This window comes from Arachis hypogaea, chromosome 13, assembly GCF_003086295.3.
Source record: "Arachis hypogaea cultivar Tifrunner chromosome 13, arahy.Tifrunner.gnm2.J5K5, whole genome shotgun sequence".
In the NCBI taxonomy this organism is placed as follows: Eukaryota; Viridiplantae; Streptophyta; class Magnoliopsida; order Fabales; family Fabaceae; genus Arachis; species Arachis hypogaea.
In genome coordinates, this window is record NC_092048.1 from 132,049,372 (window position 1) to 132,068,751 (window position 19,380).

At 33.0% G+C, this 19,380-nt stretch overlaps 2 protein-coding genes across 2 annotated transcripts; both read right to left on the reverse strand.

Moving 5' to 3' along the window:
* Positions 1-7,096: 7,096 nt before the first annotated feature.
* LOC112733636 (tropinone reductase homolog At5g06060) lies at positions 7,097-9,596 on the reverse strand. The gene is made up of 5 exons (XM_025782671.2): positions 9,377-9,596; positions 8,980-9,187; positions 8,561-8,777; positions 8,367-8,473; positions 7,097-7,475 (listed from the first exon to the last, which is right to left on the reverse strand). Exons 1-5 carry the CDS (start codon positions 9,469-9,471, stop codon positions 7,281-7,283), a joined length of 822 nt encoding a protein of 273 aa, XP_025638456.1. The 5' UTR covers positions 9,472-9,596; the 3' UTR covers positions 7,097-7,280.
* A 248-nt stretch (positions 9,597-9,844) lies between these two features.
* LOC112733637 (tropinone reductase homolog At5g06060) lies at positions 9,845-12,540 on the reverse strand. Its single transcript, XM_025782672.3, has 5 exons — positions 12,330-12,540; positions 12,002-12,209; positions 10,565-10,781; positions 10,366-10,472; positions 9,845-10,190 (listed from the first exon to the last, which is right to left on the reverse strand). Exons 1-5 carry the CDS (start codon positions 12,419-12,421, stop codon positions 9,996-9,998), a joined length of 819 nt encoding a protein of 272 aa, XP_025638457.1. The 5' UTR covers positions 12,422-12,540; the 3' UTR covers positions 9,845-9,995.
* Between the last annotated feature and the right edge of the window lie 6,840 nt (positions 12,541-19,380).

Below are 19,380 nucleotides of genomic sequence, written 5' to 3' on the forward strand. Positions count from 1 at the left end.
GGACATCAACTTGAATCGAAGCATTTTCAGCCAGTATATAGGATTTAGTTATCCTCTTTGTATCAGAAAATACATCAGATAATTCATTTGCTATCCTTTGCAAGTGTTTAATCTTTTGAACTTCTAATTCACATTGCCCGGATCGAGAATCTAAATGCATAAAGGATGATGCATTCCAATTAAGTTTCTTTTAAGGAAACTTATTCTCTTCCCCCTAATGTTGAAAATTTTGATTCATCAAAATGACAATCCGCAAATCGGACTTTAAATACATCCCCAATTTGTATCTCAAGATACCTTATTATAGAGGGGGAATCATATCCAACATATATCCCCAATTTTCTTTGGGTTCCTATTTTGGTGCGAGAAGGTGGTGCAATGGGAACATATATCGCACACCCGAATATTCTTAAATGGAAAACATTTGGCTGCCGGCCAAAAGCTAATTGCATAGGAGAGAATTGATGGTAACTCGTTGGCTTCAAACGAATAAGTGCTGCAGCATGTAAAATAGCATGCCCCCAAACCGAGGTTGGGAGATTTGTTCTCATAAGTAAGGGTCTAGCAATCAATTGGAGGCGTTTAATAAGTGATTCTGCTAACTCATTTTGTGTATGAACATAAGCTACTGGATGTTCAACACTTATTCCATTAGCGATACAATAAGCATCAAAGGCTTGGAAAGTAAATTCATCAGCATTATCAAGACGAATTGCTTTGATTGGATTTTTTGAAAACTGTGCTCTTAATCGAATAATTTGAGCAAGTAATCTCGCAAATGTCAGGTTGCGATAAGATAAGAAGCACACATGTGACCATCTCGAAGATGCGTCTATTAGGACCATAAAATATCTAAAACATCCACATGGTAGATGCATAGGTCCACATATATCGCCTCGAATCCTTTCTATGAATTTAGGGGGACTCAATTCCAATCTTTACTGGTGATTGCCTTAAAATTAGCTTCCCTTGAGAACATGCAGCACAACAAAATTCATTATTTTTAAAAATCTTCTGGTTCTTTAGTGAATATCCATGAGAGTTTTTAATAATTCTCTGTATCATGGTTGTTCCCGGATGACCCAATCGATCCTGCCAAGTTATGAATTCATTTGGGCTAGTAAACTTTTAGTTTATATAATGGCATGTGATTCAATTGCACTAATCTTGGTATAATATAATCCAGATGAAAGTGAGGGTAACTTTTCTAATATAACATTTTTATTTGAATCATGAGTTGTGATACATAAGTACTCATGATTTCCCTCATTCATTGTTTCAATATGATATCTATTTCGGTGAATATCTTTGAAACTCAACAAGTTCCTCCGAGACTTGGTAGATAATAGTGTATTATTTATTATGAATTTTGTTCCTCCAGGAAACAAAATTATAGCTCTTCCGGATCCTTCTATCACATTGCCCGAGCCAATAATAGTATTAATATATTCTTCTTTTGGCACAAGATGGGTAAAATATATATTACTTTTGAGAACGGTGTGCGAACTCGCACTATCTGCAAGGCAAATATCTTAACTATATGTCCTTGCCATTCTCTTTAAAGACAAATAATAATAAAATTAGTAAAAATATCTACGCAGTAAAATCATTTCCCTTGATTGAAAATATTTTCATAAGAAGTATAGTATAAAAATTTTATTATTATTATCTTGGCACATTCAATAATTTTGAAATTCATAAATATTTTATCAAACATTATTCATATATATCACACTTGAAATCCAAATGCATAAAACTTAACAAGAAGTTTCTTACATTATTTATTCATATGAATAATTAACAAATACATATATTAAATTATTCCATTATTGATCAAATGACCAATATTTCTTTCAGGATCCTCAAAGAAATCATATATATCATAATGAGTGGTGGAAATCTCAACAGCATCATTTGAAACAAATTTCGTTTACTTTCCTTTGTCATCCTTTTTCAAAGATGCTTGATAAAGATCGACTACGTGTCTTGGGGTACGACAGGTAAGCGACCAATGACCCTTTCCACCACAACGGAAATATTTTTCCTCAATTGATTGACTTTGCCCATTGTTTCTTTCTTTATCCCACTTTTGGTGATATCCTTTCTTGTGAATATAATTCTTCCTCCTTCCATAATTTTTCTTGTTACCAAAACCTTGTCATTTACCTCTTTTGGGGTAATGATTTGCCGCATTTACTTCAGGAAATAGGGCGGCGCCAACTAGACGCGCTTCATGATTTCTTAAAAGCAACTCATTGTTGCATTCAGCTACAAGAAGGTAAGAAATTAACTCAGAATATTTTTTAAATCATTTTTCTTGATACTGCTACTGCAAGAGCACATTTGAGGCATGGAAGGTCGATAAAATTTTCTCTAACATATTATTATTAGATATCTTTTCCCCACATAATTTCATTCGTGAGGTGATTCGAAACATTGTTGAATTATATTCATTTATGGATTTAAAATCCTGTAGACGCAAATGCGTCCATTCATATCGGGTTTGAGGAAGTATCACCGTCTTTTGATGATTGTACCTTTCTTCAATGTCTTTACACAGATCTGCAGGATCTTTTAATGTGAGATATTTATTTTTCAATCCTTCGTCAAGATGACGACAAAGAAAAATCATGGCCTTGGCTTTATCCTTTTGGGATACATTATTTTCAGCCTTAAGTCCTTAACGGTATCTCCAAGATCCATTGAATCAATATGGATTTTAGCATCTAGTATCCATGATAAATAGTTGTTTTCAGATATATCAAGAGCATTAAATTCAAGATGAGAGAGTTTAGACATAATAAAAAATTGTTACCTGGAGTCTTCCTAAAATTTGATCAAAGTCTCATGTTGATAACGTGTTGTAAAATAAATAACTAATGAAGATATAATAAATATAAAGTAAATAAGTATAAATAGAAGACTCTAATTTTGATATTCACCAATAAAATTATCTCACCACAATAATAAAAGAAACTTATATATTTACTATATATTAGTAACGTATGAAAGTGGGAGGAAAAATTTTTTGTATATAAGCAATATAAAGAGAGAGAGAGAGAATTGCTTTTTATTTATGTTGTATGTTTCGTCAGAGGTTTAAGCCTCTATTTATATACATACATGTGACGCATTATGATACCAGTACATATCTCTTCTCAACTTATTTTAAAAAAATATCTTCATAATTATATATAAAAATCAGCATTTAATGGATAATTAGACTAATTGTCAATTATTAATATTTTTAATTATTCTAATTATATTAATTATCAATCATTCTAATTATCAATCATTATAATATAATTTTTAATCAAACATAATCGATGACAAATTGATATTGATATCAATAATAAAAAATTCAATTATTCTAATTATATTAATTATCAATCATTCTAATTATCAATCATTATAATATAATTTTTAATCAAACATAATCGATGACAAATTGATATTGATATCAATAATAAAAAAATAAACGTAAATTTATGATTCTAATTACCATAAATATGATACTAATGTAAATATCTTTGTTAAAATAGTCTATAATGCACGTGTATATAACCAATTTGGATTGGTCGAGTGGTCAACTTTCTCGTCCACTTAAGCAAGTATCGGGGGTTCGAATCTTGCCTTGTGCACATGCAGCAACCTGTTGGCCAGCGGCAAACCCTTAAATAAAGCTCAGATCCGCGACAGATTAGTTCTTGACCTTTCGAGTTGGAGGATATCGTGGAAAACAAAAAATAAATAAATAAAGAATGCACATGTATATTAATTAGTGACAAATTGATATCGATATCAATAATTAATTTCTATAATTAATTTAGTATTACTAAATGTTATATATATTGTTTCTTTTGTGATTCATGAGTCTAAGTTTGAGAGTTAAAGTATTTTGTTTAATTTTTTAATTTGTTATTCTTCTTTGACTACTTCATAAAATAAAAATGTATTCTTTGTTATTTATCGAAGTTGATTCTTTTAAGATACAAATTATAATTTCTTTATGATATTTTTTTATGTAGCCAATCTATTATTATTCTTTTGATAATTTGATAATTATTTTTACTCAAACTTATTCTTTTCATCTATCGAGCAATTGCTTCCAAGGAGCTCTATAGGCCAAGTTTAAATTCCATCCCCTCCATGTTTTCTACGTCTACTCAAAAATCTTTGAAGGGGACTATATAATGAAATTTAATTTTCGCAATTTAGGTTCAATTTTGTTAGAAGTATGTCAAGCTTGGAGATGCGATTTCAAATATTGGTACTGTATTTAATTTTTTTTTAAACTTTTCGTAATAAAAATAATTTTATAAGATATTGTGATTTTTTTCAAAAACTACCGGTCTTGCTGCATTAGTGCAATGCCATTAATGGAAATAAAGGTTAATTTAGTTTCTCGGTGTGACTATTCTATACTTTGTTACATTACATGAATAGCAGATGATGAAACTTATTTAACAAAAGGATGATCTATATTTTCACGGATTCAAAATGTTCGAGCTAATGATGACATTGTTTCAGTTGAGTGTCGTTAATAGAATGACTCTAATCTATATGCGTCTAAGGACTATAATAGCTTAGATATTATTTAAATAATTTAGTTCTAATATTAGTATTTGATTAAATTAATTTTAAAAAATTTAAATTGTTGTCTCAATTTATATATTACGACTATTATTTTTGGGTATATTATTTTTAAATTTTATTATATGAAATTTTTTGTTTTTAAATTTATTTTTTATTTTTATTTACTCTCAATATAACTAAAAAAATAAAATAGTTAAGTTAAAAAATATACTAATAATAAATAATATCTTTGATGACAATTATTTTAATTAATTATGTAAAATTATTGTAAATAAATGATAAAATAATTAATTGTTGGGTTAAAATTTTATTAATAATAGTATTTATTGAAAATTTTAGATGTCCAATAATATATTTAGTTGGGTTAAAATTTTGTTAGTGTGTAATTAATAGGATCATCATTGTGTTAAAATTTTATTAATATATATTAACGTATAATTAATTGCACGTATAATCGTATGATAACTCATAATGAATAGTAGATTAAGGTAAAATTTAGTTGTCTAATAATATATATATATATATATATATATATATATATATATATATATATATATATATCATTGGAATAAAAAGATAGGTTGATGAAGAATATTAATATTATGATTGTTTAGTTATTAAGATAGAAATAATGGTTATTAAACTCATCCGTTACAATATTAAGAATGAATAATATTTAAAGCTAAATTACAATTCATCATGAATAATTAAATTTTAATTATAATTCATATTGCATAATAGATTAATACTTATTTCCTTTGGATAATAAACGAGATAATTAAATAGTATTACATAAATTAGTAAATATTTTTAAATTATATATATATATTAATAAATAAAATATTTAATTTACTTATTTAAAAGAAATATCAAGAATTGGCTTCAAAACAAAGCAGCCACAGTTCACTCTTTTTATTAGATACCTATTTTATACGCATGCATTTATATAAGTTTTGTTATCCATCATATTATGTTTGTTCACATATAAATTGACAAAACACATTATATGTATAAATATTAGTTATAAAATCAATTATTATATATTTATATATATTTATACATATTTTTTATATAATTTTAATTAAATAATCAATTATTATAATAATTAAATTTATTATAGTAAATTAATTAAACGTACAATTGATCAATTATTATTTTTATTTATAATAGTATAATAATTTTTTATAAAATATTAAATATACATTTCTATTTACAGTAGCCTATTGACGACCATTTTTACTGTTATTTGATAAATTTAATCTGTTATTACATTATTGGTAGTTCTCTTGAGTATTCTTAGAGTACCCAAAGAAACTCCAATATTAACAAAAGCTCGAACTAGATTGACCAAACGGTTTGAACAAAAACCGACCCTTAAAGAAACTCCAATATTTATTTTTTTTATTATTCTTGTTAATTTTTTATAATTATATTTTTTATTATTATATTTTTTTTTTCAAATTTTTTAAATGAAAAAATGAGAATAAATTAGATTTCTATAATTTATTCTATTTTATCATCAAACAGAATATAAAAATATTAAATTTTATATCTTTATCCTTTATGTCTTATTATCAATATCTTGTTTTGTCCTGTTTTTACGAACAAATGCAGCCTAAAAGTGCAAGTCCAAACTACATTAGTATTAATTTTGAAACAACTATAAAAAAAATAGAATAAATTCCAATGGAGCCATGAAGGGTTTTTCAGAACAGGGAAATACATGTCAGAGGTGTTTCCAAAGTAGGGATATCTTGCTATAATACCATTCAACACAATTTATGTAGGCTTGCTTTGACCAAAATTTGTGCTTGCTGAGCTGTCAAACTAAACAAACCACCATCAGAATTATTTACTTTGAAAATTGAAAATTCAAGGTTGGAGTTGTTGGAGAGCAATTTCAAACATATGTTACATGGTCACTAGAAATTGAGACTTGAAAGATTTAATGTTGTTCTGTGTAACACGTTTGATACACATTACGTGGTACACTGGTTTATGCAAGCATTTGTTAAGTTAGTCAATCTATAATTCAGTTATTGCCACGTTTAAGTGAAATTTTGGTTTGTGTAAACATCAGTGTCAAAATATCATATCATACCAATACGATGATTCTTGTTCTCTTGAGCGAAATTCTACGAATGACGAATATAATCACGTGGTCCCATTTACACAGCTCTAAGCAATGTTTGATTTGAGGCACATGGTGAATAGTAGTAGAACAATAGTACATACCCACAGGCAAACAATATTTCCTTTAGATGAATTATGATTTCTTATTGTACAAAGGTATGTATAAGAAATTATAAGATATAACATTTGATCCTGTTGAAGGAAAAAAAAAAAATTAAGAATATCCATCATGTTTGATTTCATAACAAATTAACAATTAACAACCATGTGCTTAGCTTCCTGTTGGATCGAAAATATCATTCTTAATGAAAAAGGGTACTTGAAGCCAGGAGATCCTAAATTTTGATGAATATTAACAATAAACTAATTAAGAAATACGAGAATATATGTTATTTTCATACTAGTTGAAATCCATGCAGGGTCCGTTCTTGATCAAAAGAAATAATCTGTCACTTACAAGACACAAGGATGAAACAAATGAAAGAATGTGGAACCTTTATTCTGAAGATGGTTAACAACAATTAACTGGGAAGTGGGAAGTAACATGAATGTTATGTTATTCTCATGCTGGGTTGGAATCCGTTCACAGTTAAGCCTCCATCAACCGAAATGACCTGTCCAGTGATGTAAGAGGCCGCGGGCAGACAAAGGAAAGCCACCAAGGATGAAATCTCTTTAGGTTCCGCGATACGCCCAAGAGGAGTTCGAGACAGCATTTCATCTATGTACTTCTTGTTGCGCAGCAACTATGGCAGCAGAAAACAATGAGCAAGAATTGTTATTAACAAAAAGTACTAACAGTATATACTATATACTCAAAGTTCATGAGAAATACTGATTTTTCAGAAACGAACAAATAAACACAAATAGTTATCAACTTTGAAGATCCATACATCTTGATCATGCAGCTTAACTAGACAATGCAAGAGCCAAACAACTACATACTCTAGATAAGTTAAGTTATGCAAGATCTCTTAGTTGATGAATTAAGGATTTGAAGACCATTGATTTATTTCACCATGTTCCTATTAGTAGTTACTTACTTCTATTTCACAAGTCATTGCCCCTTTTTTATTACTCAAAAGGAAGTCTTGGTGGTATATATAGTCAAATACATTGGCAGAAACTGCCTAGTTCAGATGCAATGAAATTTCTAAGACAACAGACAAGCTATGATTGTATATCTCTGAGTTATTCATCATAGGGGAATATGTTATCTACTGCTCTTTAGTATGTTAAAATTGAACTGGTAAAAACGAAGGATCTTAAATTCTTGTATTATTTATTAAAAATCTGAACTCTCTTTTAATGGTTGAGCACACTCTTCAGTGACAAGTACATGCTACTGAACAAAAATACTAACCCTGCAGTGATATCTCAAGTGCATCATTACAATCAGTTAACTTTCATGTAAAAGGACTTAACGATGAACTACATTGGACCAGACTATAGAAATTTCAGATTTCACTTACAGTTTAGCAGATATTTATGGAACAGAAACTTATAAACTAGTTTTCGAAGTCCCTACTGAGTCAACAGGAAAGTCAATGTACCATTACTCTAAAATCTATCTTTGAATCCGTGGGAAGAAAACGGAATGTAACTAATCAACTGAAAACATGAAGCAAGAGTATTACATGTTCTACAAGTGGTGTATTGGTGGTTGCAGGAACAACACAATTGCTCCTTATGCTGTCTTTTGCCCATTCACAAGCCAGATTCTTCACAAGCTGATTAATTGCAGCTGAAAACAGCATTGGACACAAAACATTTGATCACAACAACATTTTAGAATAAGCAAGGGAAAAAGTTAAATAGTATGAATGCTTACCTTTACTTGCGGCGTAGACTGTTCCAGTACCTAAGCTCACCACACCAGCAATAGAAGAAATGAACACAATGCTTCCCATTTCAGAAGCTTTTAGAAGAGGATGCACAAGTTGGCACAGATGGAATGCAGAGTCTAAATTAATTGCCATCATTTGTGAATAGTCTTCAGCAGAGTACTCAATTGTTGGCTTCCTAAAATTTGCTCCAACATTGTTCACCTAAGTTCATGTAAGGAATCAAGATTATTTCCCAACGATCCCCTTTCTTCTTCTTTTCTTTTATCTTAAACAAAGAATGCATTCAGTGATTAAGTCATAAGGTCAACATTATAATCTACTACAATTTATAAGTAACACTTAACATACAACATTGAATTTCAACATTTACTATTTCTAATTTAGAAGTGGGGCATTAACTTACATAAATGTTGAGTTTGCCATTGAAGGTGGAGGTCACTTTCTGAATGAGATTCTCTCTGTGGGCTTGAGATGACACATCACACACTGATCCAGAAACCAAAAACCCCTTGCCACGCCATTCATCCAAGCAATTATTCAGCTCTGCTTCGTTTCTGGAACAAGTGTGAACTTTGGCCCCAAATCCACACAATTCCTCCACGATGGCATGCCTATAAGAGAGAGTAACACAGTTTTCGATATTCAGATAAAATAGAAATCAAGGGGAAATAAAAAAAGATCAAATTTTCAATTGTGTTGGCCAAAGTTTGAAGCTTTGTAGCTGAAATTGAAATGGGTAAGGATCAAAATAATGTCTTTTGCAGTAAATGAAAAAGAAAAACATAAAAGGAGAAAGTGACCCGATGCCGCGAGTTCCACCGGTAACGAGAGCGGTCATTCCATTGAGCGACCATCTTGAGGATCTGTTATTGGTACTGCTTTCTGCAACTGCCATTTTAGTATGTCCCAACTTAATTTACTGTGTCCACATATTTTTCTGAGCACAAGGGTTATCTCCTCCTAATTATACATATGTTTACGTTCAATTATGATGTTTTTAAATGTATTGCTTAAATCCCAAGTCCCAACTCATGGTTAATTGTTAAATAATCCTTTTCTTAATTGTGAAACAACTATATTAAATATACATGAAAAATTAACCACCATTCGTGTAAAATGCATATTGAATACAAAATATATATTGAAAATTAAGGGTGGGAATTTTATGCTGTTTTTCCATATACTCACTTTCGTTGACTAGTTAATGTGAATTCCTCAATCAAAGGTGAAATCATCATCAAATGATAAATTGAATTTGCTAGTCCATATTTGTGGATACCTCTCTCAGTAGAGGCTTCATTGTTTATAAATAATGATACAAGTTACAACTGAGTTTGAATAAAAGGAACAATCAATTCATAAAAGAATGAAATTGAAGAATGAGATCAAGGTCTTCAACTAGGAGCAACTAATGGAACTTCAGGTAATTCTCATGCTGGGTTGGAATCCATACACTGTTAATCCACCATCAACCGAAATAACTTGTCCAGTGATGTATGATGCAGCAGGCAAGCACAGGAAAGCCACCAATGATGACACTTCTTCTGGTTCTGCGATGCGCCTAAGCGGAGTTCGAGATAGAATATCCTCTACAAACTGTTGGTTCTTAAATAACTACAAGCATAAAAGAAAGGAAATTGTAAAAAACACATTATATTTTATTATGAGAGGATTATATTATGAATGAAACTAGAGGTGCAATTTAGTTTAGTGCTTCTTCATAACCATAAAAATGTTCTCAGAAAGAAAACAGTTAAAAGAAATGAAGATACGCAATAAAAGAGCTTACATATTCAACAAGGGGGGTTCTGGTTGCCCATGGTACAACACAGTTGCTCCTTATGTTGTCTTTTGCCCATTCGCAGGCTAGATTTTTTGTGAGTTGATTGATTGCAGCTGAAAATTCAATGAACAAAATATCATTGTTTATGTGTTTAGTAATCATGTGTGACTGAAAAAAGATCAAATGACTGGATATAGCAACTAACCTTTACTTGCTGCATAAACGGATCCAGTACCTAAGCTTGTAACACCTGCAACAGATGATATGAACACAATGCTTCCCATTCCGGATGCTTTTAGAAGAGGGTATGCAAGTTGGCACAGATGGAATCCAGATTCAAAATTAACTGTCATGAGCTCTGAAAATTCTTCAGCACTATACTCAGTTGTTGGTTTCCTAAAATTTGTTCCAACATTGTTTACCTAATCACAAAGTCACGCATATGTATGATCTGCGATAAGTAAATTAGATGAAAGGACTAATAGATGAGTTTGAAGCGATTTAGTGAACTTGTGGGAATATAAACTTAGTAATGAATTTAGAAATATTATCAATGATGTTGGTAATTGATTAACTCCAATGAGTGACTTCTCCAAGCTATGAAAACAGAGTACATGAATTAGATTCATTGGTAAATGTTTATAGAAAACTGATCTATTACTTTTTTTCACTCACATTTTAATACTGGTCAAGAAGCACAATTCCTAATCACTCTCCTAACCAACAGAGTAAACACTTTAGTTGTAATGGGGGATAACTCTTCATTTTTCTACACAAATCTAATTGAATTTAATGTAGAACTCAGTTTTATTCTCTCCCAATCCAGTGTTAAACTAAAACTTCTTTTAATGATTTTTTCAAAAGAATACTCTTGATATATAGAAAAACATCATCAAATATGAGATCAGAGGTGTCCGCGGATCGGATCGGATCGGATATGGCCAAAAATTCGATCCGATCCGCACAATATCCATCGGGATCGGATCGGATATAGGATATCGGATATATCCGCATAATTAAACCTTCTCTTTTTAATCATATTTCTATGTAAAAAAATTCGATAAAAGTATTTCTTTCATACTTTTTTAAACTTATTTATTCCTAAAATATTTTTAATAAACTCTCTCTAAATAACAAAAATAAAATAATACAATATATGAATAATAATTATTAACTAAAACATACAAACAAGTAAATATAATACTAAACATATATATATTTATTTATTTTTTAATTATTATAGTGCGGATCCGCGGATCGGATACGCGGATGTAGAGCAGATATCCGCGATCCGATCCGCAAAGGGTGCGGATCGAATCCGATCCGCAAAGGGTGCGGATCGAATCCGATCTGATCAATTTGCGGATCGGATCGTATCCGCAATTTTCGGATCGGATGCGGATATTTACCGCGGATCTGCGGATACGATCCGATCTATGGACACCCCCTATATGAGATGACATAAATATTTGACCAACAGAAAAAAATCAATACATGACAATGTCAGGTAAATTTTCATATGATGAAATCCATTTTTAAATTTAATATCTCCCAACGTATATAGATCTATAGTGGCTTTTTTTTTTCCCTCTAATAAGACCTTAATTAAAAGGGCAAATCATTATTAATTAAGAGTACTTACAAAGATGTTAAGATTGCCATTGAAGGTGTTAGCCACTTCCTGAATAAGGTTCTCTCGCTGGGGTCTCAATGAAACATCACAAACGGAGCCAGTAACCACAAATCCCTGGCTCCTCCATTCTTGTAAGCACTTGTTCAACTCTGATTCGGTCCTTGAACATGTGTGCACAGCAGCTCCAAATCCAACTAAATCATTCACTATGGCATGCCTTAATTATCACAGTTTCAAAGATTGAACTCAAAATCAATATGAATATGGGCAATTATATCATAATGTTTAGGGTACAACAACAATGACAATACATAATTAACTAAGAATGAAATGATACCCGATGCCACGGGTGCCACCAGTGACAAGAGCTGTGACTCCATTGAGAGACCATCGAGCTCCTCTTTTGCTGCTTTGTGCTGCTTCTGCCATTTTCTCAGTTATCACTCTGCTTCATTCAACGATCAAAATATAGGTTTAGCGATTGACAAGCAACTTGTTTAAAAATAATAATTAATTAATGGGGTCGATGAATTGGAGTAGTATTATTAACTTATTATTAATTAGTGTTATTAATAATTAATAATATCAATAATTGGTCTGCTCATTTATTATTATGCTCGTAATTTAGATTTTTTTTTTCGGTTTAATTACTCTGCTGCTCTTTATAATTTTATTGAATTTTTAATTAAATCTTTATATTTTTTTTCTTTTCAATTAAGTCCCTGTACGTTTTTTTTTTCAATTTAATCTTTACCGTAAAAAATCGTTTAAAATAATAGAATATTCTGTCTAAAAACAAATATTCTTACGATTAAGTTAGAATAATTAACTGAAGACATCTCTATTTTTTTAAAATACCAAAAGAACCCTTGGTATTTTATCCCAAAGTGAGATAACCCTAATCAGCCATAACTTGTTCTTGGAAATTCTTGAGGAGCTGTTGCTTTCCGTTGTTTGGTGTCGTCGTCCTTGCTATGCTCTGCTTTATTCGTGCGTCGCTTGCCTTGCTGCCACTCACCGTGCCTCGCAAACTCCTTCTTCGACTAACTCTCCCATTCCCTCTACTTCGCACTTCCCCAAATTGTCCCGATTGCGCCTTAGCCGCCGCCATTTTCCGACTGGCCCATGGCGCCTCCTACGCCACCATGGCATGCCGCTTTGGGATCTCCCTCGCCGAGTCCTGCCGCGCTTTCTTCACGGTCTGCAAGGCCGTGACTAATAAACTAGGGTACCTATTCAAGTTACACATTGATTCGGAGAGGGTTGTGGTGGGTTTCAGGTGGAGCTCGCTCCCCAATTATTTTGGCATTCTGGGATTGGATAAATTCACGACTGAATGTTAAAATGGTGAGTTCAGGGGAGATGAAGGGAAGAACTTCACGAAGCTTGAAAACAGAGGAGAGTGTGTTTACTATCACAACTCTGTCACTCTTGAATTCATTTTCTGATTGCACAAAAAAACTGATTCAATTCACCTTTCTTAGCTAATAAATAGCAGCAACTTAATGAGCTGCATAACTAACTATCTAGTCAGCACTCTAACAAACTTATTCCCTAATCACTCACTAACAGAATCTGCCTATATCCGTAACTCCTAACTAATTAGCTTGCTAACTATTACACATGACTCATTAGCTCACGTAACACCCCCTCTCAAACCAGAATCGGTGACATTCACCATTCTGAGTTTGCTACAATATTTTTGAAACATGTTAGGAGCTAATACTTTGGTTAATACGTCAGCTGTTTGGTTAATTGTGGTAATAGGCAACAACTTGATTACTTGTTCTTACCATTTATCTCTTACAACATGACAATCCATCTCTATATGTTTGGTTCTCTCGTGGAAGACGGGGTTTGCCGCAATATGCAAGGCTGATTGGCTGTCACAATACATAGCAATTGGCTTCTGCGGTTTCACTTGCAAATCCTCTAAGATGTAAGTAATCCATTGTGCCTCCCTAGTGGCCATAGCAAGGGCTCTGTATTCTGCTTCACATGATGATACAGCTGCTGTACTTTGTTTTTCACTTTTCCAGGACACAATAGAAGTACCTATGAAGAAGAAATGACCAGATACTGATCTTCTTGTGTCCGAACATGTACCCCAATCACTGTCTGAAAAACCGGTTGGCTCCAAATCTGTCTGAGATAAAAAGAACAGCTCCAATGCTGGCTCATTCTTGAGATATCTAAGTAGTGAGTACCCTTATAGCTGCCTCAAAGTGTTTGTCAGTAGCGCACTCCAAAAATTGACTCAATCTTCCAACCGCATAACATATATCTGGCCTTGTATTGGTTAGATAGAGTAATCTTCCAATTAACCTTCTATATTTAGATGTTGAGCTAAGCGGAGTTCCAGTATTCTTTGTCAACTTGCTGGTGTAGTCCATTGGAGTTGAGATTGCCTTGGCTTTCATTAACCCGTAGTCTTTGAGTATATCGATGCAATACTTTCTTTGACATATTGCAATTCCCCTCTTACTTCGAACTACCTCCAATCCCAAAAAAAAATTTCAGGTCCCCAATGATCTTGAAGAGATAATGTAGATGTTGCTTGATGAACCGTTGATGTGGTATTTACAACCACACTTACTAACCGGCAAGTGCATCGGGTCGTACCAAGTAATACGTTACGTGAGTAAGGGTCGATCCCACGAGGATTGATGGATTAAGCAACAATAGCGTTTGATAGGATTAGTTAGACAGACAGAAAATAGTGTTGGGGGTTTAAAGACATTAAACAATAGTAAAAATATTAAAGAAGGGCAAGTAATTAAGATGGGAATAATATATGGAGAAAATAGTTAAGGTTTCAGAGTTATCTATTTTTCCGGATTAACTTTTCTTACTAACTAATTTAATTATGCAGGATTTAATTTATGGCAAACTGTATGTGACTAGACCTTAATTCCTTAGACCTTCCTAGTCTCCTCTAAAATTCATTAACTGCCAATTCCTTGGTCAATTAATTCCAATTAGAGGGTGATAATCAATTTCTAGTTTATATGCCACAAAAACTCTAATTACCCAAAAATAAAAGGATTATATGTCACGTATCCCGTTAAATCCAGATAATTAAAATTTAGGAGAAATTGTTTTCAAGTTGTTGTTCAAGTAAAGAGCTTTTCCAAGTTTACAAGAACTCAAATAGAAAGAGGGTCATACTTTCGTTCCACCCAAATTCATAAGATAAAGAGCGAAAACAATTCTTAAATTATAAATCCATACATGAATTAAAATAGAAAAAGCAATAAAATTAATCCATAGAAATAGACAGAGCTCCTAACCTTAACAATGAAGGATTAGTTGCTCATAGTTCAGAGAAGAAAACTAGGATTCTGATAAAATGTACAGAGTTTTCATCTGATGGCATCAGATCCCTTTTTATAACTAATCCTAATAAATTTAAAATCTAATATTTAAAATTAAAAATAATATCTTTTCCTAATTTAAGATTTGAATTTAAATTCGAATTAATTAACAAGTCTTCAACTGATGGGTGGGGACCACTTGATTTGTCTATTCTGCAGCTTCTAATCTGTGTTTTCTAGGCTGAAGACTGAGTTAAAACAGCCCAGAAATTGCCCCCAGCGTTTTCTGTCAATTCTGCAGATCGCTCATGTGACGCGTCCGCGTCGTCCATGCGTTCGCGTCATTTGTGTAGATTCCAGTCCACGCATTCGCGTCAAGCACGCGATCGCATTATTGCGATTTTCTCCATTCCGCGCGGTCGCGTGAGCCATGCGTCCGCGTTGGTATTCGCTGGTCATTTCCTTGGCTTCTTCTCTTTCTCTGCAGAAACTTCATCAAATCCATCCGAATGCTACCTAAATTAAATAAAATTGCACAAAAATCAAAATAGCATCCATAGTGGCTAAAATATAATTAATTCTTAATTAAACTCAACAAATTAGATGCAAATTCACTAGGAAAAGATAGGAAAGATGCTCACGCATCAACCGTATTTCACACATATCATCTCCAGCCAATATTAAATCATTGACATACACCAAAATGGTTGTGAATTTGCCCTTGTTTGATTTTGTGAAAAAGCTATAGTCATGTCGTGATTGAGAATATCCAGCTTGAAGTAGTGTGGTGCACAATTTTGTGTTCTATTGTCTGCTAGCTTGTTTCAAGCCGTAAAGAGAACGGTCCAATTTGCAAACCAAATCTGGTGAGGATAGTTGGAGACCTTGGGGAGGGCACAATATATAGTTCTTCAGCTAAATCACCATGCAAAAAAGTTGTGTTGACATCCAATTGATGGACAAACCAGCCTCTCACCGCAGCAATGGACATGAGGATTCGAAAGGTATTCATTTTCACCACAGGACTATATGTTTCAAAATAATCCACCCCTGCTGTTTGGGTGAACCCTTGAGCAACCAGCCTGGCCTTGTGGCGATCAATTGAACCATCAGGCTTCAGTTTCAACCGGAACACCCATTTGCACCCGACAGCCTTCTTTCCATCAGGAAGCTTGGTAAGTGTCCACGTTCTATTTTCCCTTGGAGCAGTTAATTCAGCATTGATAGCCTCCTGCCAACTAGGATCACAAACGGCCTCGGCATAGCATTTTGGCTCTTTGTGTTTGAGTTGAGAAGTATGTGTGGTGGATAGAATTGAAGATGCATTAATTGGGAGGAGGGGTGAAGGTGACTCTGACTCAAAAAACAAAATTGTGGACTGATCAAAGAAATTTGTTGTTTGCTCATGTAACATATTTTCAAAATTTTCCAAGAAAATTTGATGAGAATCATGTGAATTAAGAGTTGAATTCGAGGAACAATTGGTGTATGACACAGTTGGCATGCAATGATAATCCTCTAGATATGCAGGGGGCTTTCTATTTCTTGTAGACTTCCTAATCTCTTGAGGTGAATTAGATGCCATGCTAGGATGTGGTGAATCACTTGACTGTGAAGATGCAGGCATGATGTCAGGTACAATATTCTCATGTTGATGTTCTTCATCTAAATGATTAACTGCTGGTGATGCATGAGAATTAATGCTACTATGAAACTCAGAAAATGGATCATCAAATGCTAGATTGTTTAACGTAGTAATGGGTGCAGGATCAATAGCAATGTTATTGTCAACTGAATTTTGCAATGAAAAAGGGAATACATGTTCATAAAATGATATATTTCTCGATATTAAAATATTTCTACTTTTCAAGTCATATAGAACGTGCCCTTTGACATCTTCTTTGACACCTAAATATACACATTTAATAGCCCTCTGATCTAATTTTGATCTATGAGTTGAATTTGTTGAAGCAAATCCTAGACATCTAAAGACTTTGAGGTAAGATATATCAGGATATTTTTCTTTCAAAATTTTATAAGGAGAATGATTTTGCAATAGCACACTAGGAATTCTATTAATAATGTGAACTGATTGTGCTACTGCGAAATTCCAAAATTTATTTGGCATGTTAGAATGGAACATCAAAGCTCTTGTGACTTCCAAAATATGTTGATGCTTCCTTTCTACAATACCATTTTGTTGGGGAGTTTTAACACATGAAGTCTGGTGAATGATACCTTTGGATGCATAAAAATTGTTTAGTTTGAATTCATTTCCATTATCAGTTCGGATCTTCTTAATTGTTACTCTGAATTGAGTTTCAATCATTTTAACGAAATTTCTTACTAATTCACTAGCTTCACTCTTTAATTTCATAAAATACAACCAAGTGAATCTACTTTTATCATCCACAATAGTCAAGAAATATTTGAAACCCAAAACAGAAATGGTATTGAGAGGACCCCAAATGTCAATGTGTACAATGTCAAAGTTGTTCATGCTCTTAGTGATCCTTGACATAAAAGGCAACCGTTTTTGTTTTGCATAATGACAAGAATCACAAGGCTTATTACAAATTGAAAACTTTAAATCTTTGTATTCCTTTTTCATAACAACAATTCTATCATTAGGTAAATGTTCTAATCTAAGATGCCATAGTTCAGAGTGCCCTAAGTGTGTGGACTGTGCTGACAGTGTGGATGCAAGTGATGCAGATGCAACTTGTGATGTAGCTTGAATGGGTGTGAGGTTCTCAAAAGCATAGAGTCCTCTCCTTTGTTCAGCTACACCAATTGTTCTCTTGGTAGTTTTGTCCTGGATTTCACATTCATTTTCATCAAAAATCAATTTGTATTTCAAATCGGCTGTCAATTTTGAGACAGAGATCAAATTGAATTTAAAATTTGGAATATAAAAGACATGTAGCAAAGAAAATTGATCAGAAAACACAATTGTTCCTGCAGTATTGACTAATGTATTTGTGCCATCAGGCATGCTGACTAGTACGGGTTCGATTTGGTACAGGTTTTGAAATGAATTTTTGGCATATGACACATGATTGGTTGCTCCTGAGTCAATGACCCAGGATTTAAGACTGAATGTAGAAAGTGACATTATATAAGAGATACCTTGGTTTGATGGTAGAGTTGTGGTGACAAGTTGATTTATGCTATGCTTTGGGTGTGCATCTTGTTGGTTCAGAAGAGCAAGCAAAGCCTCCTTTTGTTCTAAGGTGAAATATGGCTCAGATTTGCCAAGTTCTTCCTTCTGAGATTCATTGCTTACTTCATTATCATCTTCAGCAACCATGTTGTTGATCATGGCTCCATTGTTCTTGAAATGAGGGGGGAAGCCATGCTTTTTGTAGCATGTGTCTGCCAAGTGACCATGCTTGCCACAATGAGAACATTGTTTGGAACCTCTTCCATTCTTTGCATTGTTTCCATAGCCTCTTCCCCCTCTGCCTCTTCCTCTTCCTCTTGTGTTTGTGATACTATTTTCATTTCTTGAATTGATTAACAATGCCTTTTCTTCCATTACTTCATTCAGGTTCAGCTGCCGCTCTTGTTGCAACAAGGACGCAAAGGCTACACCCACCATAGGTAACGGCTCCATCAGCATAATCTGAGATCTCACAGTTGAAAATTGTTCGTTAAGACCTCTCAAAAGCCTAACTGTTCTAGATTCTTCCTTGTAACCTCTCATTATGTTCACCTCACAATTGCACTTCTCCACACATCTTGAACAGTTTGGAATTGGACATAAATTTTTCAATTCCTCCCAAATCGATTTCAGCTTAGTATAGTAGGCAGTTACTGATGCATCTCCTTGCTTGGTTGCAAATAATTCTTCTTCCAATTCTGCTATTCTATACACGTCACCATGACTGTACCTATGCTTCAATTCCTTCCATAATTCTTCGGCTAAGTTAATCCACATGACGCTTTGAGCAATTTCAGGGCTTAGAGAGTGATTGATCCAAGAAGCAATGTATGTGTTGCAATGGTCCCATGCCTCAAACAATACATCATCCTTTGATGGTCTTTGAATCGATCCATCCACAAATTTCAGCT